This window comes from Bos taurus, chromosome 12 (assembly GCF_002263795.3).
Source record: "Bos taurus isolate L1 Dominette 01449 registration number 42190680 breed Hereford chromosome 12, ARS-UCD2.0, whole genome shotgun sequence".
NCBI lineage: Eukaryota > Metazoa > Chordata > Mammalia > Artiodactyla > Bovidae > Bos > Bos taurus.
The window spans coordinates 77,881,018-77,907,498 of NC_037339.1; the positions used below are offsets into that span (position 1 = coordinate 77,881,018).

The 26,481-nt window shown below is 43.6% G+C and overlaps 1 protein-coding gene across 1 annotated transcript in view; it reads left to right on the forward strand.

The window, feature by feature from the left end:
* The first annotated feature begins 10,031 nt into the window (after positions 1–10,031).
* The window catches only part of ITGBL1 (integrin subunit beta like 1), a 235,466-nt gene continuing 219,016 nt past the window's right edge, over positions 10,032–26,481 (forward strand). Inside the window, 2 exon segments of the mRNA NM_001206834.1 lie at positions 10,032–10,368; positions 11,325–11,545. Coding sequence (NP_001193763.1) covers positions 10,268–10,368; positions 11,325–11,545 — 322 coding nt within the window. The 5' untranslated portion in view covers positions 10,032–10,267.

Sequence of the window (26,481 nt, forward strand, 5' to 3'; positions counted from 1 at the left end):
TGAGTTTCCTAGAAGCAGACATTGGGATGAATACGTGCATGTTAAGCTGCTTCAGTCGTGTCCAGCTCTTTGCATCCCTATGCACTGTAGCCCGCCAGGCTCGCCTGTGCATGGGATTTTCCAGGCAAGAATACTGGAGTGGGTTGCTGTGCCCTCCTCAAGGGCTCTTCCAGATCCGGGGATCAAACCTGCATCTCCTGCATTGCAGGCAGATTCTTTACTGCTGAGCAATCAGGGAAGCCCATTATAATGAATGTGTGTGCAATTATTTTTAAAAGAAGTGCTCCCAAGGAAGATCAAGACGGAAGCAAGACAGGGAGAGGAAAAAGCAGTGATCTGAGGCATAAGACCCACTCACAGAGAGTAGGATTTATCGTGGCTAGTAGTACTCTTGCCTGGAAAATCCCATAGATGGAGGAGCCTGGTAGGCTGCAGTCCATGGGGTCGCTAAGAGTCGGACACGACTGAGCGACTTCACTTTCACTTTTCACTCTCATGCATTGGAGAAGGAAATGGCAACCCACTCCAGTGTTCTTGCCTGGAGAATCCCAGGGATGGGGGCGCCTCGTGGGCTGCCGTCTCTGGGGTCACACAGAGTCGGACACGACTGAAGCGACTTGGCAGCAGTAGGGGAATGCTAGATTATAACTGACATCTCAGAGATGTCTAAAGCCGGACAAATCTGTTGGGCTTTCAACAGTTATTGCTTGGTGGCTTCAGGAAGGTAAGTGAGGGAGGGTAAGGGTATAAAAAGAAACACCCAGGCACTTCTGACTCTGCAATTACTGACAAAGTGGCCCCACAGCCTGAGGGCAGTGCCCGGAAGATCTGTGGGTGCTGGCCTTTGAAAGTAGGTCAAAAGGGTACGACCTACACCAGACTTGTGAATCTGAGGTGGCCTGGGCAGGGAACCAACAATGTCTGCCACCTCCAGTTGGTGCCTTCACGGTGCTGAGAAAATGCAACTAGCACATTTAAGGGCTGATGTAGTACAGTGCAGGGATTAGTAAAAGAACTATCACTGTAAATCCAACATAAGCTGAGGCTGTCAAACTTATCCACATCGGCTGGAGGGGGGCTGAAGAGACTTGTGAAAGGCTTTGAACTAAAGTCAGCCTCTAAAATATGGAAGACTTAATTGCATGGAAGAGAAGAGAGGACATTTTAAGTGGATGCAAAAGCAAAATGTTGTAGACTGGGAAGCAAACGTGGAGAAGGATTTAGGACTGCAGAAGATTTGGGAGGAATAATGCCTGGGGCAGAAGATTTGGGAGGAATAATGCCTGGGGAAGGGAAAGGAGGAAGCAGGATTGGGGAGGGGGAGCCATGGACTCCTCTGCCAGCTGACATGGCCCGGGGTCAGCCCCGAGGACTCTCCCTTAGTGACACCACATTGAGCAGAAAGGGCTGGACTCTCACTACCGCCTTATCCAGTCAGTGATGAGTCATTCCGAGAAGAGTCGTGCCCTTGGCTGGAAAGCTGAGGTAGTCTCTAGAAGGATAATTGATTTCACCTCGGCTTTCTCTTTGATTTATAAACTAGAAAGATATGATGAAAAATAAATGTAAATAAGCATAAAAGAGCTCTTTCAGTCAGTATGAAATAAAACATATACCGGAGAAGAATACATCACAGTGTAGTTGGCCATATTTTCTCTTTCTCAACGGTGCATAAAACAATATTGAATCTTACATTGGATGAAATATGCCACAGAACCTGGCTGACACATCACAGGTTCTCAATGAAAGTGAATGGACTTGATTTTTCAATTATTTGTAAAGTTGTCAATCTTAAAGGACTTAGGCATTTAAGTCATTCCAGTAATGCTTTGGAAAATGAACACAATGGAAAGTAAAAACTAATCATTTAATTAATATCTTTTTAATGTATTTAGAGTTTTATCATTGACTGGAAGAAGTAAATGTCATCTCTCTTTCTAACCACGCTTATATCCAATCAGTTGTAATAGTCCTAGGAAGAGAGTTAATTAAAAATATGACAATAACAAAACAATGAACTCAATTTTCCCATTGTTTTAAATATCTTCTCAGCACACCAGGACAATCTTAAAGATATTTAAGTTTTCAAGAATTGTTGAGATTGAAGCTTCACTTGTATCTGAAATGCCAAAGCAACTGATTTAGGAGCAGAATTAACTAAAAGAGTGAATTGTTTGACCATTTCAGCCAGAGCTCGAAAGGCAAGTACAATTTATGGTGTCTCCATGGTCAAGAGAAAAGCAGAAGAAATCAACTGAGTTACTCAAAGATAAGACCATGAGCTTCTATCTCCTCCAAAACTGCCTTTATCATCCCAGCTCTTTCTCAGCTCCTCTGTTATTCTTCTTTGGGGTTATTGGCCTCATTTCATCCCTCTCCTTTTTCCTAAATCAATTTAATTCTCACCCCATTTGCAGTAATTTATGTAGACTGATTATCAGGCTTCTAGCAAATGAAATTTCTGTAAAACTGAATTTCGTCATTATTCATGCATATATGAAAGTTGCTAACAATTTTCCTCACAATAAGAAAGTGCTTATGAGCTGCTGAGTCACGCATACTACATCAAAGTTCATATAATTTTTTTCATACTTGTGATTTCAGTTTGTAAGTTGCATATTATTATGGGAAAATGTTCATCTCTGATATGGTCTTTTATACACTGTTATTATTATTTTTCCCCAAATGCTTATCAATGGGTCAGACAATGCATTCAGTACCCCAGACTCAGAGCTAGTAGGCAACGTGTGGAGAATCTGTCTTAACTTACGCAGAATGCCTTCGGGCTTCACAGGTGGCCCTAGTGGTAAAGAACCTGCCTGCTGATCCAGAAGACACAAGAGACGACAGGGGTTCCATCCCTGGGTCGGGAAGATTCCCTGGAGGAGGGCACGGTAACTCACTCCAGTATTCTTGCCTGGAGAATCCCCATGGACAGAGGAGCCTGGCGGGCTACAGTCCATGGGGTCCCAAAGAGTTGGATGTGCCTGAAGCAACTTAGAATGCAGGCAATGTGCCTTTAGTTTGCTTATTTTTTTCTGATTTATGTAGAATGGATCCTATTCTTGTTGGAATAATATTGAAAATAATGGAAATAGTAGTATACATAAAAGCTTTGAAACATACACCAGTGTATGGTGTGGTAGTAGTAAGGTAGCATTAGTCACTCAGTTGTGTCCAACTCTTTGTGACCCTGTGGACTGGAGCTTGCTAGACTCCTCTGTCCATGGGATTCCCCAGGCACGAATACTGGAGTGGACTTTCTCCAAGTGATCTTCCCTACCTAAGGATCGAACCTGGGTCTCCTGCACTGCAGGCAGAGTAAAAATCCTAGCAATGATGACGAAGAGAGAGCTGAGGGGCCGAGTCACTGACCAGCCTGCACAGTGAGAAAGGCAACAACCAGTCAGGAGTCCGAACATGAGTTTGAACAAACTCTAGGATATGGTGAAGGGCAAGTTAAGTCTGGCGTGCTGAGTCCATGGGGTGGCAGGGAGTTTGATACGACTAAGTGACTGAACAAGAAGGACAGATTTCAAATAAAAATGCATATAAATTAAATATATTTTTAACTTCTGGAAATATATGTTACATAATCTAGCTCCATATAAATGCCCATCACCAGAAGACTAAATGCGAGTTTCCATCATTTCCATCTCTAATAGATGTGTGCATGTAAGTGAATATGTATATTCGTTTATATTCACTTGCAAGAATATATATTCCTATTCCCTCTTTGTTACTGGAAGACTTTGAACAAATATATAAAGAAAATATAATCACAGAAATTCAGAATTGGGGAAAACCAACATTCTCTTCACCTGTGCCATTTGGGAAACTGAAATTCCTCAGGTTAAAGAAACCCGCCAAGACCTGGCAGTTGGTGGATGGCAAAGCCAGCGTCAGAAACCCTTTTCTGAACAAACAGTTCAGTGTTCTCTCCACTGGCCGGCTCCTGGTTTTATCCCCTCATTGCTTATTCATTTGATCAACAGTCGAGTGTGACTTTAAGAATTAAGAGTCGGGATAACATAATATTAAAGTGATAAGTCTTTTTCCCCTGAAGTCAATGAAAACAGCCTCCATATATTTCGCTTTTCCTAAAATTTCCCTCCTGCATCAACCAGAACTGTGAAAATACTCAGAAGACTGGAAGATTATTTCTTATCCCTGAAGCGCCTAATATTTCCAGGTGTTTTCACTATGTGGGAGGAAAAAAAAAGCTCCTGGTTTTGCTCTGATGTCTGGAAAAGATGTTAACTAGACACCTTTTTATTCCACAGCTCTGGCCCAGATGAAAAGTTCTTTTTCTTGGAAATTGAAGCTTATTTTTTATTGCTGCCCGGGAATACTGAAGCTTCCTGAAAGCTTCGGAGTACCTTTAACTTTTTGGAAACCCAGATGCCTCCTTTCTGCTGAAATTATTACCCCAGTGGATTTTGAGTGAAATTGAGATTTTTTAAAAAAAACTTCAAACTTGATGCTAAGTGATTGAACAATTAGTGTGGCTCATATATGTGGACAGATGAGTAAGAGCTGTTGATTATCTGACTCTAGATTAGCTTTCTGGATTTTATTTTTTTTTGGTGAAACATATTTTCTTGCTGATTTTTATATTTTAATGGCCTTAATGTAGCACATAATGGTGTGTTAATTCTTTCCTTCCATTAAACCTGAAATACCATACTTTGGGCTTCTCAGGCGGCAGCGCTAGTGATTAAAAACCTGCCTGCCTATGCAGGAGACATAAGAGATGGGGGTTCAATCCGTGGGTTGGGAAGATCCCCTGGAAGAGGGCATGGCAACCGCTCCAGTATTTTTACCTGGAGAATACCATGGACAGAGGAGTCTAGTGGGCTATGATCCATAGGGTCACAAAGAGTCCGATAGGACTGAAGCAACTTAGCATGCGTGCGCCATACTTTAGTTCAAACTGTTGAATCTAATCAAACTGCCAAAAAGGCATTCATTTATTCATTCATTTAATCATTCTCTAGGCAAATATTTGCTGAAATATTACTATTCTGTGCCAGGCACTGGAGTGACAGTAAGGAATGATCAAGCAGAAGTCCCTGCATTCATGGAACCTGCATTTAACTGGGAAGAGGTAGATAATACACAGTAGGTGAACAAAAGATGTGAAACCCTGGGCAAGGCTTCAAAAAAAAAAAAAGCCAGAAGAAAAGGTTCTTGGTCTGGGAGGCAGATTTAGACAGAGCAAAGAAGGAGGGGGAGCAGAAAGGGGAGAAAGATGAGAGGGAAGGAGGAAGGGAATAGTAAATTAACAAATAAATGAGGCTTCTCTGATGGCTCAGCAGAAAAATCAGGCTTCTCTGATGGCTCAGGAAAACAATCTGCCTACAATGCGGGAGACACAGGAGACTAGGTTTGATCCCTGGCTTGGGAAGATCCCCTGGAAGAGGAAAAGGCAACCCACTCCAGTAATCTTGCCTGGGAAACCCCACGGACAGAGGAGCCTGGTGGGCTACAGTCCATGGGGTCGTAAAGAGTCTGAAGCGACTGAGCCCACATGCACAAGCGAATAAATACTTCTGAAAAATCTTGCTCAGCCTCACATCTCACACATCTAGTTATCTTCAGTTTTTGAGTCTTTCCTGCCTTGTCAACATGAATCACAGTGATGGACCTGCCCGTCTCTACAATTTCTATATGGGAGGGGCATCAGGAGGTCTATAATGTTTCAAATGGGCATTAGGGAGGGCCATCTGGGATCTGAGCAGTCAGCCCTGGGAGAGGCTGTTCCCAAGGCACAGGGCAATGTCCAGCGAGGGATGCAGCTGTGAGCCATCAGCCATCAGGCAAGGGATGGGTACAGGAGCCTTGATGAGGGGATCTGGATGAGCACCCACCATCGAGACCAACATAAAGTGTCTTTCATGAAATGACAGAGTATTGAGCTTTATGCAATCAACAGTGTACAGAGCTACAATAGGGAGTGAATGTGCTGAAAACCGTAGGTTAGAAAGAACTCCCCGGGGAGCAGGATAAGGACAGAGACAAAAGTCAGAGGCTGGATACAGTGGGGCCAGTTTGGAGGCTGTGGCAGTGGTGGGCAAAATAGAAGTAAAAGATGTTGAAGAGGGATGCTGGATTACTAAATGGTGGAATCAACCTGATTCAGTGACTTACTGGACAATCCAGGTAAACTGTAGAGAGGAATAAAAGATAGCTCTCAGAATAGGGGCTATTGAATTCAGTAAAATGATATACTTAATTGTTGTTGTTCAGACGCTAAGTCCTATCTGACTCTTTGCGACCCCATGGACTGCAGCAGCCAGGCTTCCCTGTCCTTCACCATCTCCTAGAGCTTGCTCAAACTCATGTCCATTGAGTCGGTGATGCCATCCAACCATCTCATCCTCTGTCACCCCCTTCTCCTCCCGCCCTCAATCTTTCCCAGCAGTTCAGGGTCTTTTCCAATGGATCAGCTCTTCACATCAGGGGGCCAAATTATTGGAGCTTCAGCTTCAGCGCTTTTAAAATATTTCTTGAACCCCAGATTCTATGATTTTGTGACCTGATGACTCAGAACTATGTTTAAGGACTGAGATGCTTTTCAGTCCCTTTGAGTTTGGTTTCAGGCACTAGGGAGACTAGGCCTTTCTCTCAGAGCTGTCAGGGGGTCTTTGGGGTCAGTGAGAAGCTCAGAACCTTCCACACAGCAACTGGGTCCTTCCTACCTCTGCTCTCAAGAGGTGATGTCCTTGTGTTTTCTGCAAACTGGGAGAGGGAAGAAAGTAGGTCGTTCCAGGCATTTAGTACTTTGGCAGGAAAAAAAAAGTATATCAAAGTTTGCTAAAAAGAGAAAATGTTATTTTCTTTTATTTTGACAGAGTTTGTGTGGAGGATCTAAGACTTTCTACTGAGTCACCAACTCAGCCGCAATATAACTATTTCAGCTTCCTGGGAATACTATTTCTGAATCGCAGTGATACAATGATCTGAACATTTCAATGCTTTCAGGAACCTAGAACATACCATCTTTGCTTCACAGCTGCACACGGTCCTTATGGTAATATTCGTCATTGCATGGTGCCCTATATGAAAATACCACAGAATAAAAGAAATGTTTTAATTCCTGAAAGAAATGTTCAAACAGCAATCCCCTATTCCACAAGTCTCTTTTTCCCTCAGAAAATATGCAAAAAGCAATACATGAGTCATTTGTTAAAAGTTCCATGTTTTCATTGCAAATTCCTAGTCAGGCTTTGGAATTGATGCTTCTCTTCTACGATTCCCATATTCTCTGAGTCACCAAAGTTTTTGGATGTTGGCAGGAGAGTCTGTTCCTACAATGTCCTCACAGAGTTATACGTGGCCAGGAAGGAGCAGGGTGCCAGGATTTGAACTAGGAGTGAGGGTGGGTATCATTCTTCCATCCAGGCATCCATGACCCCAGTCCTGGGCGCTGTGGTTCCCAAAGCTTCCCCCTATGATGTGCAAATAGAACTCTCAGCAATACTGTTAAAGTGTAGCCAGTGATTCCATAGGTCTGGGGCCGGGGAGCTGAGAACTTGCATTTGTAACAAGTCCCCAGGTGCTGAGGATGCCTGTTCAGGAAATGACTGGTTTAGGGATTCCCTCTGTCTCTCCTCCAGATATGCCCTACTTGCACAGGATGATCACGTGATCCAGGGCATCTAGTAACATGAGATTTGGCTGCTGCTGCTGCTGCTGCTAAGTCGCTTCAGTCGTGTCTGACTCTGTGCGACCCCATAGATGGCAGCCCACCAGGCTCCCCTGTCCCTGGGATTCTCCAGGCAAGAACACTGGAGTAGGTTGCCATTTCCTTCTCCAATGCATGAGAGTGAAAAGTGAAAATGAAGTCGCTCAGTCGCGTCCGACTCTTCGAGACCCCATGGACTGCAGCCTACCAGGCTCCTCTGTCCATGGGATTTTCCAGGCAAGAGTAAGGCTTCTTCTAAACCACACTGTGGCTACCCAGGACTCTGGAATTTCCCGCCCCCTGTTGTGTACACACATCTCCCCAGTCTGTCCTTCCCCCGGCCCCTCCCACCACCAGTGCGAACATGGCGTGGTTCAGTAGGGGTTGGCAAAGGGTCAGCCTTTGGAGAAGAGAGAGAGAAGCGGGTGGCCCTCTGTTCAGGGACCTCCATTTGCCTTTTTGCCCCAGCAGGTAAATGTTAGAGGTGGTCTTTTTTTTTTTTTTAACTTTTTATTTTGTATTGTACTATAACCAATTGATGAACAATGCTGTGATGGTTTCAGGTGAACAGCAACGGGACTCAGTCACACACACACATATATCCATTCTCCAAACTCCCCTCCCATCCAGGCTGCCGCATAACACTGAGAAGAGCTCCCCATGCTCTATAGTAGGTCCTTGTTGGTGATCCACTTTAAATACAGCCGCGTGCACCTGTCCATCCCACACTTCCTAACTATCCCTTCCCCCTATGCTTCCTCCTACCAATCCTAAGTTCCTTCTCAAGATTTTTTGATGTGGACCATCTTTAAAGTCTGTATTGAATTTGTAACAACATTTCTTCTGTTATCCCATTTAGGTTTTTTGGCCGCTATCTTAGCTCCCCAACCAGGGATCCAATCCGAACCCGCCCTGCATTGGAAGGCAAGGTTTTAGGACCAATCCCTGGGCGTGGTCTTACATGTGTTCGCGTGAATGACAGGAAGAGATTCCATCTGGAAATGTTTTCCCTGATTTTAAAGCCAGGGCACAGTTTGGATGGTTCTGTTTCATGAGAACCTACTGCCTCTAAAGGTCTTCTTAGAACAGTGGGAGAATGTTTCTTCCCTTCCATAGAAGGGTCCACACCTTTCCCAGGTGACTGCGCCATGTAGGGGACAGTGCCGGCTTTGGGAGCTCATAGCTTTCAGCTGAAGTCCAACTTCCTGTGTGAATTTGAGTAAGTCCATCACTTTTGAGCAGGAAGGCATGCTTTGGTCTCAGTTTCTTGATCTTTATAATGGGAATACTACCCTACTCTCTGCCACATCTTCCCCATTTCCAGCTAACTTCCCTTCATCCTTTGGCCTTTAGCTCAAATGCCATCATTTTTTTTTTCCATTGAGAACATTTTTATTGAAATATATTTGACGTATAATATTGTGTGAGTTCCACATGGGCAACACGTCAATTTGATACTTTTTTATATTGGAGCGTCTTAACTAGATCAGATGCTTGGAGCTAAGATGGGAGTAACTGGCAGCCTTTCCTCTTTTCATGCTCCTGAGTTTGCTTTATGTCTGCTAGCCCAGTGGATTCCTAGAGCAGGGATCATGTCTCCTTAATTGTCTGCTGCGTCTTCTTTACTGGCACAGAGCCTGACACCTAATGGATGCTCAACCTGTGTTTGCTAAATGAGGAAATGAATGTGTGGCTATTGCTACAATTGCAGAGAGAATTTCCTAAGTGACTGGCACTGAGTAGGTGCTTTGCAAGTGATACCCATGATTTTTCAGTGCCGTTGACACTGGAATCACATGTTGTATCTTCTCATACTCAATCCATGCGGGAGAACGGGGTGAACTTGGAACAACTACAGTCTGAACTGTCCAAGTCAAGAAAAAAATGTGGTGTGATAAACTACTGGCCCGAACAACTAGAAGCATGACACACTTTTTAAAGGCTTAAGGAAACGAGAGATCCATAATTTAAAACGCAGGATCAAAAGTGCAAAAAAGCGGTCCTTAACTCATTTTGCTTGCCCCTCACAACTCACACCACAGGCAGTCCAAGAGCACACATTCTTGAAGAGCAAGGGGTGAAAAGGAATTCCCTCCTGACATCACCTAACTCCCCCCTTCCTCTCCTCATCTCTGGGGATTATCTTATCTGTCCCTTTAATGTCAGCCAGCCCAAATAGCCTCTTGTCAAATATTTCTGGGGCCTGTACTTGAAGAAAGGAACGATTCTCTCAAATCTTTGAACAGGACATTTTTCTTTCTTTCTTTTTTTTTTTTATGTCAAAATAAACCATCTGCTTGTACAACTGTTTCTAATTACTTCCCTGCCTAGACTCTCCACTTGAGGGGTTTGGTACCAGCACCCCGCCCAGAGTGCTGCCGCCCAAACCCTCGCAGGCAGCTCGTCCACGCCCTCGCAGCTCCGGGTAGAGCCCGGGTCCTGCACGCCTGGGTGTTTGCGGGTCCCTCTGCCCGGCCATCTGCTGGGGGCACGTCTCTCCCCTCGGCCTCCCCGCCCCCCCGCCCCCGGGAGCCCCACCTCGCAGCCACGCTCCTTGCTTCTGCAGCCTGGAAACTCAGCATGCGTCCCGCAGGCTTGGCGAGCGTCTTGCTGCTGGTGTCCTCCCTTCTCCTGCCGGGGGGGCTGTCAGCTGTTCCACAGAGCTTTTCGCCGTCTCTGAGGTAAGTCTGGTTTGTTTTCCTTGAAGACAGACCTGCCCTGCCTTGCGTGCGGGACTCAAAGCTCCAGGATGGCTGCCCCAAGCCAAGGGCAGTTAGGAAGTTGGACGCCAAATCAACTGTTTTTCAACCTGTTCCGATGATTCTTCTTCCATCTACACTGTGTATTACCTTACCCCTGTTCATTTGCCCTTCCTTGGGAAAAATACAATCATTGAATACATTTATCATTTCCTCCTACTCCAATACGTATCAGGAAGAATTTTCTGCCATGCCAGGTGTACCTTTGTGCTCTCACCACGTAGAAGGCAGAGCTATTGCGTGGGGCTCGCATTAACATTTTGCATGACATTTTCAAAGAGGATTGGAGGCACATCGCGATAACTAAACTTGTATGCTTTGAAAGTATAGTTTATAAGTATCGCTTCTTGCAATTTGAAAAAGCCTTATGTCTTCTGTTATCATAACCTGTATGGTTCTTTCTATATAATCATCTCTCCTTTTTCATAAAACAACTGCTCCTGACCATCAGCTTGCAACAGGACTTTTGAAAGAGAACTGAAAAGTCAGCCAAGAGTCAGACTTTGGATTAATTTGCATTTAATCTAAATGCGCTGTGTAAGGTTCAGTGGCGGACCTCCAAGGGGCAGGCCCGGATCCTCCAGTTCACCTGGAAGACGGTCCTCTTCTTCGGTGGGGCAGGTCACCACTTAGACATCTGTGGTCATTTCTCCGGTGATGACCAGTGGATAGCATCAGCTTGGTTCTCGGAGAAACGGGGGAGGAGGGGGTGCCCAGGCTAACGATCCCCAGGGGGTTGGCGTTCGGTCTCCAGTTCGGGATCTGGGTGGACCCTGGGAGGCCGCGGCGGCGGGGCGGGTTGGGGGCGGGTGCTCGGAGCAGAAGGAGCAGTGCCTGGACGTGATCGTGGCCCCCGCTGTGGTCTGTCGTCCCTGCAGGAGCGGCCCGGGCGCCGCCGCGTGCAGGCTGTCCCGGGCCGAGTCGGAGCGCAGGTGCCGCGCGCCCGGGCAGCCCCCAGGGGGCGCTCTGTGCCACGGCCGCGGCCGCTGCGATTGCGGGGTGTGCATCTGTCACGTGAGCGAGCCCGGCGTGTACTTCGGGCCCCTGTGCGAGTGCCACGAGTGGGTGTGCGAGACCTACGACGGCAGCACCTGTGCAGGTAAGGGGGCGCGGCGCCGGGCCCTCCGCACGCGCTCCCCAGGGGGCTTCGGCCCCTTGGGGGAAGCGGAGGCTGGGGACCACCGCATCAGCATCCTAGAAGCCACCACGGGGAGCGGGGGAGGGGGGGAGGGCCCTGCCTTCCGCCAGTGGGTTCTGGAATCACCTCTCTTAACCCCGACCTCTGCCCTAGGGCCCAGACTTCAGTGGAAATAATATTTGCTAAGGTTCCCTCGCTCGATTACAAATCTCAGCTTCTACTGTTGCTTCCTCATTACAGACCAATCCTCCCCACTTCCCCGTAAATGGAGTTATTTCGCTGGGCTCTCCACCCTGATCACGCATGTTAATCATCATATTTGCAGAGTGGAAGCCCCTCCACCCTGATCACGCATGTTAATCATCATATTTGCAGAGTGGAAGCCCCTATTTGTTTTATTTCTTAATTGAAGGGTAGCTGATCGACAGTGTGGCCTTAGTTTCTGACCCGTGTTTTCTTTCTTTACCAAGGAAGTACAGGAGAATGTGATTTTCCTAAATTCTAGGGAAGCCCACTGTGTTTTTGAATGTGGATTTGCCCTCTCGTAGGTAGCATGTAGTTGACACGTAGTGGCCTATATCAGAAAACCGTACACCAACACGAGCAGGCCCCTGTTTTCTTGGGAGCGATGGCTTTTGTATTGTTTTTGCTGCTCCCGTTTTTTGGCTTCAATGCAGCTTGGTGTTTTGTAAGGGTGGAGTGAAAATACATTCATTTCCTTTGCACATTTTAAAGGAGTGATTTGGGTTCTCATACTGGAAGGGGTCAAGCTACTTCTTCGAAGAGAACACCCCTCACGTCTATAACCAGTTTCTCATAACAGCACCGTTTGCTTGGAGCCAAGAACCTCAATCAGGTCATTGTGAATGATCCAGGCCCTCGGTCAGTGAAAGTGCATCCTCAGTGCACTTTTGTGGGAATACACACAGTGCGTTCCCACCAGTGTTTGGCAGACTCGTAGGAAAAAAAAAAAAACCCACTTATTTTACCCACAGTGTACTGAGAATAAGAGTCCAACACTAACAGAGAGATCAAGCATGAGTTTATAGAAAAATGTTTTTTTTTTTTTTCTCCTGTGGCATTTGGGCCTAGAAGCACAGGGAGGGTACGTAATATGTGGGCTGTTTGACAATGAAAAAAAAAGTCATATAAGTAATTTGGAGGGCCACAGGTGCTCCTGTGTGTTTGTGTAGCCTTGGAGGCTGCGGTTCAACCCTTTAAAAGTATTGAATGCCACAACTTATTTTAGCTTGTCAGTCCCACATGCTACAGCACTATTAAGGGCAGCCCTTTGGAATGAAAGCTAAGAATTGTCTAATATTTCTCTCCAAATTCAACTGTTACCTGGCTTCTCTGGCTTTGATTGCCTCTGGCAAGGCCTCCTCAATATCGTGAGTTCTGGACACATTTTTCAGGGCATTTTGCATTGTTCTTTGATTGGAAACATCAGAAGCAGAATGCAGTTTTTTAGCCAGTAAGCTAGTTCTGGTTACCAGTAGCTTGAACTCCCCTTTTAAAGAAGCTGATCGGTTTCCTTTCTGTTAGTTAAAGGGTAGCTGTGGTATGTATATGTACTCTGATTATCTCCCATGGAAAATGACTTTTTGTTTCATCCTGACATCTTTGTCACTACATTCCTTCCATCCTGGTGCAAAATGCAGCCCTGAGTCATGCATGGTTTTGTTTGCTTGTGTGTACATTCCTGCTTCTCTATATTTAAGACCGAATGAAAGAACTGCGTTTGTTTCCAGTCCTCATCTTTCTGACTGTTGCCTATTGATGCCGGCTCGCTGGGCCTGGTGTAGAATCTGCGCCTGCAAATGCACTGGCTACATTTGCCAGGTCAGTGAGGACAGCCTTACACACAGTCTATCTGGTTATCTTGCCAGCTTGCCCGCTTATTCTGTGCTTCAAGTTTAGCTACTCCATTCTGTCTGCAAGAAATAATTCCTATATTATGGCCAGTAAGATAGAAACATGGGCTTCCCCAGTGGCTCAGCAGTAAAAAGAATCTGCCTGCAATACAGGAGACACAGGGGACATGGGTTCGATCCCTGGGTCAGGAAGATCCCCTGGAGAAGAAAATGGCAACCCACTCCGGTATTCTTGCCTGGGAAATCTCATGGACAGAGGAGCCTCCTGGGCTACAGTCCATGGGGTTGCAAAGAGTCGAACACAGCTGAGCACTCACTCAAGATAGAAACAGCAGGTTGTCTTTTATGTTTTATGTGCTTCTGGGCCTTGGTCTCTGTGATGAGCTCCTATAGATGATTTTCAAAAATAGAGTAACTTCCAGAGACTTTCCCCACCTCTGTGAAGAAAACACAGTTCTGCTCTGGCAGGGTATCATAGAGTGGTTAAGACTGTGGGCTCTTGGAGAAGTTTTCCAGGATTTGAATCCTACACTTAACATCTGTCTGAACTTGGGCAGTTACTTAACATTCCTGAGCCTTGATTTCTTCTTCTGTAAAATGGGAATAATAAAGTAGCTATCTTATGGGATTTTTGTGAGGTTTAACAGATGCAGGAGACTTAGAATAGTGTTTTGCATAAAGTCAGTACTCAGTACAGATGAATATGCTTGTATATGTCTATATAACATTATTTTGGGATGCGCAAAAGGTGAGCTAGGATGAATGGATAGAAAGAGATAGATAAAGAGCCTGGCTTTGTGTTTGTTAGTCAGTTGATACTGTGAAAGCAATTTAGTTTCATTAATGTCTTGGGGGTGGGGGGGACCTGTTATTGATCCAAAGTTCAAAAGGTCAAGCCAGGACAGCAATTTTGGCTCAACGGGAGAGCAGCTGTAGGAGATACACTGTGCTCTTTTCAAGTTAAGTCCACTGGGATTCTTACACCGTGACTCATAGGAGACATACTTACTTTAGATGAGCTGGTTGAAAGTGATGACGTTTACACACGATCACAAGTGGTCTCTCTCTCCCAGTCTCCACTGGCTCCTGGCACATGGATCTTCCTCCAAATTCTATAGCATAAAGATCTGACCCAGCGATTATTCATGTGGATGTGATGGTCTAATGAGGAGGAAACTCATTTTAGTGAAATATTTCTTTAAGAACAGTCAAATGTTTGATTCTATAAAAACAAATATTTGGTTTGGAATTCAGGATATCCTGAATAACCCCCTGGGTACCTGTGATTACACTTAAAGTATTGGTTTCTTAAACATTTTTCCAATCACTTTTTGAAATACATCACTTAAAAGAGTTTCAGTTTTAGGAACTTGGAAAAGCTAATTGAATCCACTGTAGCCAGTTCTCTAAAGTGCTATTGGAGAAGGGAATGGCAACCCACTCCAGTGTTCTTGCCTGGAGAATTCCATGGACAGAGGAACTTGGCAAGCTACATACAGTCCATGGGGTCACAAAGAGTCAGACACGACTGAGCAACTAACACACACACACACACACACACACACACACACACACACATACATAAAGTGCTATATGGCCTTCCCTGATGGCTCATTGGGTACAGAATATGCCTGCAGTGTGGGAGATGAAGGAGACTTGGGTTTGATCCCCGGGTCAAGAAGATCCAGGGATCAAACCCATGAATCACATGGGCAGAGGAGCCTAGAGGGTTACAATCCAAAGGGCTGCAAAGAGTTGGACACGACTGAGTGACTAAGCACTCACACTTGCACACACTAAGTGCTGTATATTTGCTAGACTCTCTGTTTACTGTTAAAGATGTTGTGCTATTAAAGAAGTGGTGTAGTCGCTTAGTCATGTCTGACTCTTTGCAATCCCATGGACTGTAGTTCACCAGGCTCCTCTGTCCCTGGGATTTCCCAGGCAAAAATACTGGAGTGGGTTGCCATTTCATTCTCCAGAGGATCTTTCTGACCCAGGGATTAAACCTGTGTCTCCTGCATCGGTGGGCGGATTCTTTACCACTGAGCCACCAGGGAAGCCCCGTAAGATGTTGTAAACACATGCATGTGTATAACTGAATCACTTTGCTGTATACCTGGAACTAATGCGACATCAACTGTATTCCCATATAAAAGGAAAAGTTAAAAAATAATAAAATGAAGGTCAGTTAACTCCAGTAATCCCACTGCTGGGCATACACACTGAGGAAACCAGAAGGGAAAGAGACACGTGTACCCCAATGTTCATCGCAGCACTGTTTATAATAGCCAGGACATGGAAGCAACCTAGATGCCCATCAGCAGATGAATGGATAAGAAAGCTGTGGTACATATACACAATGGAGTATTACTCAGCCATTAAAAAGAATACATTTGAATCAGTTCTAATGAGATGGATGAAACTGGAACCTATTATACAGAGTGAAGTAAACCAGAAAGAAAAACACCAATACAATATACTAACACATATATATGGAATTTAGAAAGATGGTAACAATAACCCTGTGTACGAGACAGCAAAAGAGACACTGATGTATAGATCAGTCTTATGGACTCTGTGGGAGAGGGAGAGGGTGGGGAGATTTGGGAGAATGGCATTGAAACATGTATAATATCATGTAAGAAATGAGTCACCAGTCCAGGTTCGATGCACGATACTGGATGCTTGGGGCTGGTGCACTGGGACGACCCAGAGGGATGGTATGGGGAGGGAGGAGGGAGGAGGGTTCAGGATGGGGAACACAGGTATACCTGTGGCGGATTCATTTCGGTATTTGGCAAAACTAATACAATATTGTAAAGTTTAAAAATAAAATAAAATAAAAAAAATACAGGTGCTACAAAAGATGAGGAATACATGACAGGTTCCCGCTGAGTAGGGAGATTCAGAGAAATACCAAATGCCTATAAGGCAAAGAAGAATATAATTTCTATGTATTTCTATGAGGGTTCCATTAAGGTGGGAATTAAATATTGTGATGTAAATTCTGGAAAAATTGTAGCATTTGACATAAGTCTTTTAGTATAAGGAGGTTTTTATTCCAAAGGGTGGACAGTTGGAATTCTGAGTGAAGAAAAATGGAAGAAATGGTTTAGAGGCAGAAAAACATGTGGGTGTGTTTGGAGAAGAGTGAAGGGTTCTGGGGCTGGCTTCACTGGAAATTAGGGCTGTGGGAAGCCTAGTGGAAGATATGTTGAGAGCTGCAGCTCTCATCTGGCAGAGAGCTCTGAACCTGAAGGTGAAAGTGAAAAGTGAAAGTCGCTCAGTCGTGTCTAACTCTTTCGCGACCCCATGGACTACACAATCCATGGAATTCTCCAGGCCAGAATGCTGGAGTGGGTAGCCCTTCCCTTCTCCAGGGGATCTTCCCAACCCAGGGATCGAACCCAGGTCTCCTGCAGAAGAACTGCAGGCAGATTCTTTACCAGCTGAGCCACAAGGGAAGCACGCTGAATGTGAAGCCTGTGCTCAGTTAAACAGTATATAGGAACCATGAAGCAGTTTGAACATGGGAGTTTGAACATAATTGATGGTCAGTGATTCATGGAAAGTAATATGGTGCCTGGGGGCCCAGCAGGTTGGGATTGACACTTGATGGGGAGGAACTCAGGTTAGATCATGTTTAAATACTAGTTCCTGGGGGAGCGAATAAGGATAGAATTATGAGGCATTTTAAAGACTGCTGGAAGATAGAATCATGCTTCAGTACTCAGGGATGAGTAAGATGGTGTCAGTGATAGAACTGATGGAAGAAAGTCAGGAGAAAGAATCAGAAAACTCATCAATGGTGAGAAGGCCCTGCTAAATTAAAAACTCTTATTTTTATCTGGAATTGCTGTGAAATGAAGAATGATCGCTTATAGAATGAGTCTGGACTTTATGGCACTTCTGGGGTTAGATAGGAATCTTGTCTGAATTGTTAACTGGAGTTAACTTGTTTCTGTCATTCATCCCTGAGACAGTCATTTGATTTCTCTGAAAGTTAGTTTCTTTTTCTGGAACATCTTTATGGATATAAAGAACTTGACATTCTTCAGGATATTATTCACAATAATTTTTATGTATAAGTACATTTAATATCTATATAATTTAAAGATTAATTTATTCAGTTCAGTTGCTCAGTCGTGTCCAACTCTTTGTGACCCCGTGGACTGCAGCACTCCAGGCCTCCCTGTCCATCACCAACTCCTGGAGTTTACTCAAACTCATGATCATTGAGTCGGTGATGCCATCCAGTGATCTCATCCTCTGTCATCCCCTTCTCCTCCTGTCCTCAATCTTTCCCAGCATCAGGGTCTTTTCAAATGAGTCAGCTCTTCGCATCAGGTGGCCAAAGTATTGGAGTTTCAGCTTCAACATCAGTCCCTCCAATGAAAACCCAGGACTGATTTCCTTTAGGATGGACTGGTTGGTTCTCCTTGCAGTCCAAGGGACTCTCAAAAGTCTTCTCCAACACCACAGTTCAAAAGCATCAATTCTTTGACGCTCAGCTTTCTTTATAGACCAACTCTCACATCCATACATGACTACCGGAAAAACCACAGCCTTGACTAGATGGACCTTTGTTGGCAAAGTAATGTTCCTGTTTTTTAATATGCTATCTAGGTTGGGCATAACTTTCTTTCCAAGGAGCAAGCATCTTTTAATTTTGTGGCTGCAATCACCATTTGCAGTGATTTTGGAGCCCAAAAAAGATTAATAGATTTAATTTATTCAGATTAGGAAACATCCTTATAAGCATTGATTTAAACACACATGGTATGAAAATACTTAAAATACATGGAAATACCCCTAATATGGAAGTATTAGTAATTTTTTCTGGCAGCTATTTCTGACGTCTACACTGTTAAGTAGTATGAGAACTGTGTATGATTATTCATGAGAGCTGGATTTTCTGAATCCTTATAGTCTGTCCTAGAACTGTGGGACCTACTTGCTCCTCACAGTTGCATTTTACTTAAAAGTTTTTTTCAAAACTGGAGTATAGTTGTTTTACAATGTTTCTACTTTACAGCACTGTGAAGTAGCTATGGTGTGCATATATCCCCTCCCTCTTGGACCTCCCTTCCATCCTCCCATCTCACCCCTCCAGGCCATCACAGAGCGCCGAGTTGAGCTCTCTGTTATACAGCTGCTTCCTACTAGCTATCTGTCTAACATGTGGTAGTGTATACATGTCCGTGCTACTTTCTCAATTCATCTCCCTCATCTCACATGCCTCCACCCCATGTTCACAGGTCCATTCCCTACACCTGCGTCTCTGTCTCTGCCCTGAAGATAGGTTCATCAGGACCATTTTCCTAGATTCCACATACATGCATTAATATACAGTCTCTCTTTTTCTGTTTCTGACCTATTCACTGTGTATGACAGATTCTAGATTTGTCCACATCTCTACAAATGACCCAATTTTGTTCCTTTTTATGGCTGAATAATATTCCATTGTATATTTGCATTACATCTTTATCCACTCCTCTGCTGACTGACGTTTAAGTTGCGTTCATGTCCTGGCTACTGTAAAGAACACTGTGATGAACACTGGGGTACATGTGTCTTTGGAATTAGGTTGCATTTTTCTTTGAATAACTGTCTCCAAACCTATTTTGTGGAATCACTCTTCAGTTTTTCTTTCTTAGTGGTCTTCTGTTTTCCACCTTGCCCCCCCCACACCCCCCCTTAGCTGCAGTTCTGTATCCAAAGATTCAACCTACCTTGGATCATGGAGTACTGGGGTACATGTTTATTGTAACACATCCACATTGTAAGTGGCATTGTGCAGTTCAAACCTGTGTAGTTCAAAGGTCAGCTGATTTAGTGAAACATTAGTACAGGTCCTAGAGACATCAGGGGTGGGCTTGTTTAATCACAGGAATGTAAACCAACTTAAGACTGAATAGTAATCATTCTAGTTCTTGAAACTCTCTGATTTCCAGTCCTGTACTTCAGTCCTCTCCCTGCTCTCCAAACTTTTCTTTCTCTCACTATTCATCATGTTTACTTCATTTCCAAATTCTGCTCATTTGGGGCAAGGAGTTCAGCTATTATTTCTATTATCTTGTTTCTTGGTCATCCACAGTCTTTGAAGTCTTGGTGTCTATTCTAAGAGTTGATGTCTTTAGGTATTAATGTTATATATATATTCACTTTTTTCAAATCTTGCTTTATCATGTATGCTACTGCTCTAAGTCGCTTCAGTCGTGTCCGACTCTGTGCGACCCCATAGATGGCAGCCCACCAGGCTCCCCCGTCCCTGGGATTCTCCAGGCAAGAACACTGGAGTAGGTTGCCATTTCCTTCTCCAATGCATGAAGATGAAAAGTGAAAGTGAAGTCGCTCAGTCGTGTCCGATCCTCAGCGACCCCATGGACTGCAGCCCTCCAGACTCCTCTGTCCATGGGATTTTCCAGGCAAGAGTACTGGAGTTGGCTGCCATTGCCTTCTCCGTTATCATGTATATGTACTTATAAATAATATAAATACCAAGGCCTGGGGAAGTTCTCTTTATGCATATATATTCTGGTTGCCAGTTAAAGCATATATGCTGCTGCTGCTGCTGCTAAGTCACTTCAGTCATGTCCGACTCTGTGCGACCCCATAGACGACAGCCCACCAGGCTCCCCCGTCCCTGGGATTCTCCAGGCAAGAACACTGGAGTGGGTTGCCATTTCCTTCTCCAATGCGTGAAAGTGAAAAGTGAAAGTGAAGTCTCGAAGTCGTGTATGACTCTTCTCGACCCCATGGACTACAGCCTACCAGGCTCCTCTGTCCATGGGATTTTCCAGGAAAGAGTACTGGAGTGGGGTGCCATTGCCTTCTCCGTAAAGCATATATATGTGTATGCAAATATGTATTTGCTACCTTAAATTTATACACATATGTTATATACATCTGAATACATAAATATGTCTTCAGACATATGTTTGCATGTATATGTGTTTATGGCATGTATGTGGGTATTAATATATGAGTATATGCACAATTGCATTTACCTATGTGTGTAAATCTACATGTACCACAAAGACACACCCAGGTAACCCCTCTTTCCGAAAGACTGCTGTCTGCAGAGGGGAGTCCATTCCATTTTCAAATCTTTGCAATGCTAATACTTCTGATAGAAAAGGCACCTTGGGTTGTTACCACATTTGTAAACCTACTACAAACCAACAGCTTATTGGGGAATACTTTGGGTGATTGCCTCTTCAAAACATCTCATGAAGACAGTGGGAAGTTACTTGGTTGGTTCCTAATTTGGTTGTCTTTTTCACTGTTCAATCAATTAGGCTGCTGAAGTCACATTTGAACTACGATTCATATTTGGTAAGAATGAATGAATGAAAGTTGCTCAGTAGTGTCTGACTCTTTTTGACCTCATGGGCTGTAGCCCACCAGGCTCATCTGGCCATGGGATTCTCCAGGCAAGAGTACTGAAGTGGGTTGCCATTCTCTCCTCCATAGGATCTTCCCAACCCAGGGACTGAACCTGGGTCTCCTGCATTGCAGGCAGATTCTTTATTGATGGAGCCACCAGAGAAGCCCCATATTTGGTAAAGAAGTTCTCTAATTCTAATACTAAAACTTTGTTCATAGACAGGAATGAAAAATGACTCCCTTTCCTACTTTTTAAGTGAAAAATAGTACTGCTTTTGTCACTAACATATTTTTATTCTGCATACATTTTATGGAGAATCTGAAAATTCCTTAAGGCCCCCTGTTCCATGCTGAAGCTTTGAATCCAGGGTTAGATGCAAAATCACTGAGGATTCTTCTTACAGCTCGCAGTCCTAAAACTATAAACCAAATCATAAATTTTCTCTATCCTCAAGGCAATAATATTTTCTTGTCTGGTTTTGCCTATAACAATAAATTCTACTATTACAGAAATTTGATTTCCTGGTTAGTTCATCTGAATTTTCTAATCATACCTCAGCAGGGAGAAAAAAGGAAATAAGTAAAATGAGATAAATCAACTTTTATGTCTAACTGGACTGGGCTTCCTGGATGGCTCAACAGTAAAGAATCTTACCTGTAACAGGAGACACAGGAGATGTGGGTTCAGTCCCTGGGTTGGGAAGATCCCCTGGAGGAGGAAATGGCAACCCTCTCCAGTATTCCTGCCTGGGAAATCCCATGGACAGAGGAGCCTGGTGGACTACAGGGGTCACAGAGTCAGACATGACTGAGCACAGGCGCGAACTTCAGGAGAAGACAACTGGATTAGGAGACAGAAGAAACAGTTGGAGGTGTGGTGGGGGACTGAAAGGGAGCTATCTTGTAGGAGGAATTTGGTTGAGCTTTCTACCTTTCTTTCTGCCTAGAATGTATGTGGAGTTCCAGAAGTCTGTCTTTAAAATTGAAGTGTAGTTAATTTACGACATTGTGTTCATTTCAGGCATGCAGCACAGTGGCGTTCAGATGTCAATGTGTGTGTGTGTGTGTGTGCGCACGTGCATGTGTGAGTGTATGTTTTTTTTTCTGTTCTTTTCCATGGTAGGTTAATCTAAGTTATTGAATATACCTCCCTGTTTCGTACAGTAGGACCTTGCTCTTTATTTGATATATAGTAGTCTGTATCTGTTAATCCTATACTCCTGTTTTATCTTTCCCCTTTGGTAACCATAACTTTGTTTTCTATGTCTGTGGATCTATTTCTGTCTTGTAAATAAATTTGTTTGTGTTATTTTTAGTTTGCGCATGTGAGATGTAATATTTGTCTTTCTCTGTCTGACTTACTTCACTCCATAGGATAATCTCTAGGTCCATTCACGTTGCTGCAAATGACATTATTTCATTCCTTTTTATAGCAGATATTTCATGTTGTGTGTGTATATTTATATATTATTGCACCTCCTTTGGGCTTCCATTATAGCTCAGTCGATAAAGAATCCACCTGCAATGCAGGAGGCCCAGTTCAATTCCTGGGTCGGGAAAATCCACTGGAGAAGGGATAGACTACCCACTCCAGTATTCTTGGGCTTCCCCTGTGGCTCAGCTGGTAAAGAATCCACCTGCAATGTGGGAGACTGGGTTCGATCCCTGGGTTGGGAAGATCCTCTGGAGAAGGGAAAGGCTATGAACTGTAAAGTCCATGGAGTCACAAAGACTCGGACACGACTGAGTGAGTTGCACTCACTCACCACCTCCTTTTATTGACATATATACCTTAAGTGCCTCAGCACATAGAATGAAATTCAAGTAAGTTAAATATGTATGTGCTGTGTCTCCCCTTCAGTCTTATTGTTAATTAAAGCCTCTTATTAATATTAAATTTAGGATGTATACATCCCTCTTTTCCCATGATTATATAAATATGTGTTATGAACACATATAGATAGGTTGTTTCCATTCATTTTTCTTGCTTTTTTTCTTTAAGAATAGATCATGGCCCACAGTCTAGTTTTTACATATATGATTAAGAATTTTCATAAGTATATGATGTGCTATAGTATGAATGTATTACGTCATTAGACTGTCTGCCTATTAGTGAACACTCTGGTTGTTTGAAGTTTTTGTTATTTTTGTGTTTTTTGATATAGAGACTTTAAAGAGCATTCGATTTAAAATTGCTCACACATACTCATACTCATACACTCACACAGCTCTCTAGCACTCTGGCTCTTGCACAAGCAAGTACACACTAGAGTGAGTTGGGTTCCGAGACACTTAAGAGGGCATCTCCAGGCAACAGAAGTGTGAATAAAAGTGTCTTCCTCTGTTGAGAATCTTGGCAAAGGGAAACTTCAAACAGGGTGGAACCGGGAGATATGAAGCTTTTGTCCTTTGGGAAATTTCGATTCCAAGCCTGATCTGGGATTCAAGGTCTTGAGTCACATCTGAGAAGGAGGAGGAGTATAGTACTGCTGGGTAGAGAGGGCCACGGGGGATGGGCCAGGGCATTCTCAGAGCCCCACATGGGTAAATTCTCAAGCTATTTCCCATTAACTCTTAAACTGATAAAGATTGAGAGCTGCAAGAAGGTTGCAAATCTCATTTTCTTTGGAAAAGAGTGCTTTGTCTTTTCAAGGATCACATTTCCTGGCAAATAAGAAACTCTATTTGGTAATAGAACTCATTCTTCTGTCTACTCTAAATCATCTTATTTAAGGCTGGCTAGAATGATGGCTTTGTAAAGGGAAAAGAAAAATAAGACCTTGATAAGAGTGCTCACTGGTCTGACCTTGTGTCACCTCAGTCTTAATTTATGTGGTGGGACAGGCTTCTGTGCCAAAGTGCCTATCCTCCTAATTGTACGTGATCGCTTGTTCGAACATCAAATTGTTCCAAGTCAATAGTGACCCACTCCAGTTTCCTGATTTATTATTTCATCTGGATATTTCCTAGGAAAAGGCGGGCTAAATTTTTTTCTGAAAAGAGGCCAGTGAGTTAGGTATTGCTTAGAAGCTTCTCTTACAGCAGTGCATGAATGTAAATTTGTGATTTAGCCAATGAGAATTAGGAGCCCAAAGCTCCTTTTTGAGAATCAAAAAGCACGGTCAATGTATTTCCTAATTGGTCATTACTGCTCTTTCAAAGCTGTCATTTTCTGCTGTGCACAACAATTAGACAAAACTAGTTATTTCTCTAAACAAAATGACTTGGCCATTTAATTAAACCCTTTCTTCTCCAAAATACAGAAGACAAGTTATAAACTTTTTTTTTTCTTTCTTTATCAACACCATTATTTATATAAGTTCTAAAAGCAGTATTGATGTGAAAATAACTCATCTTTAAGAAAGAAAGAACATTTTTAAGAAACTAAGAAAATATTTTTTTGAGAAAGAAAGCAAATAATTGATTTGTTAGCTGTGTACTGGATAGACTTCTTTTGATTTCTTCCTTGGGCTTCCCTGGTGGCTCAGATGGTAAAGCGTCTGCCTGCAGTGCAGGAGACCCGGGTTCGATCCCTTGTTGGGAAGATCCCTTGTTGGCTTCCCTTGTTGGGAAGATCCCTTGGAGAAGGAAATGGCAACCCACTCCAGTATTCTTGCCTGGAAAATTCCATGGACTGAGTAGCCTGGTAGGCTACAGTCCATGGGATTGCAAAGAGTCAGACATGACTGAGCGACTTCAGTTTGAATAGATTTGAGCCCTAAAATTAGTGTTGTGTTAGTAATACAAAAGAATAATAGAAAAATATCTACTTACTTTTGAGCATGCTTTGATGGAAAATATTTTCATATGTATGAATTCATTCACTTTGCTGACAAAAGTCCGTATAGTCAAAGCTATGGTTTTTTCCAGTAGTCATGTGCAGATGTGAGAGTTGGACCATAAAGAAGGCTGAGTGCTGAAAAATTGATGCTTTTGAATTGTGGTGCTGGAGAAGACTCTTGAGAGTCCCTCGGACTGCAAGGAGATCCAACCAGTCCATCCTAAAGGAGATCAGTCCTGTGTGTTCATTGGAAGGACTGATGCTGAAGCTCAAATACTTTGGCCACTTGATGTGAAGAGCTGACCCATTTAAAAATACCCTAATGCTGGGGAAGATTGAGGATAGGAGGAGAAGGGGGTGACAGAGGGTGAGATGGTTGGATGGCACCACTGGCTCAATGGACATGAATTTGCTACAGTCCATGGGGTCGCAGAGTCAGACATGACTGAAAGACTGAATAACAATGAATTCATTCACTTCTTCTATAACTTGAAAGAGGTGGTCAAAATTATTCTTCTTCAGGGACTTCCCTGGTGGTCCAGTGGTTAAGACTCTGTGCTTCCAATGCAGGGGGTACAGGTTCAATCCCTGACTGAGGAGCTAACATCCCACATGCAACACTGCACAGTCAAAAAGTTACATATATATATATATATATATATATATATATATATATATATATATCTCGGAGAAGGCAATGGCACCCCACTCCAGTACTCTTGCCTGGAAAATCTCATGGATGGAGGAGCCTGGTAGGCTGCGGTCCATGGGGTCGCTAAGAGTTGGACACAACTGAGCGACTTCACTTTCACTTTTCACTCTCATGCATTGGAGAAGGAAATGGCAACCCACTCCAGTGTTCTTGCCTGGAGAATCCCAGGGACAGGGATTCTGTCCTGGTGGGCTGCCATCTATGGGGTCTCACAGAGTTGGACATGACTGAAGCGACTTAGCAGCAGCATATATATATATATATATAACATTTATATATATATAAAATTCTCTATCTATCATGCTGAGTAACCCAAGAAGAAATATGTCCCCCACATCAATAGGTAGCTTCTCTTCAAGCATATTAAAGTTGTCCTGAGACAACATATTTAGGGGAAATTGTTCAGTTGCCGAGTCTTGTCCAGCTCTTTGCAACCCCATGGACTACAGCACTCCAGGCCTCCCTGTCCATTACCAACTTCCAGAGCTTGCTCAAACTCATGTCCATCGAGTCGGTGATGCCATCCAACCATCTCATTCTCTGTCATCCTCTTCTCCTCCCGCCTTCAGTCTTTCACAGCATCGGGCTCTTTTCTAATGAGTCAGTTATTTCCAACAAGTGGCCAAAGTATTGGAGCTTCAGCTTCAGCATCAGTCCTTCCAATGAATAGTCAGGGTTGACTTCCTTTAGGATGGACTGGTTGGATATCCTTGCTGTCCAAGGGACTCTCAAGTCTTCTCCAGCACCACAGTTCAAAAATATCAATTCTTGGGCACTCAGCCTTCTTTATGTTATAATATTTAGGGGAAATATTTTCATGAGTTTGGAGTCTTGAAATGAGAACCTCATTATTCAGGAGCCTCATTTTTCCATTGAAAATATATCTTGATTTTTTTCCTTTTTTGTGGAGAAGCAGATTGTGCCTCTCCTTTCTGTCGTATGTCAGAGATAGTGCACATAATAGCTCAAATATTGGGCAGGAGAAAGAACACCTCATTCATTTAGCATCAAAAGAAGTCCAGGTAACAGAAATCACTGAGGCTAAATTACTCATACCAACAAAGAGCTTTTCTCTCAGCTGTAACTGAAATTCTTAGAGTGATTGCATTTAGCACTAAATAAGGATTCACTGGAGTCA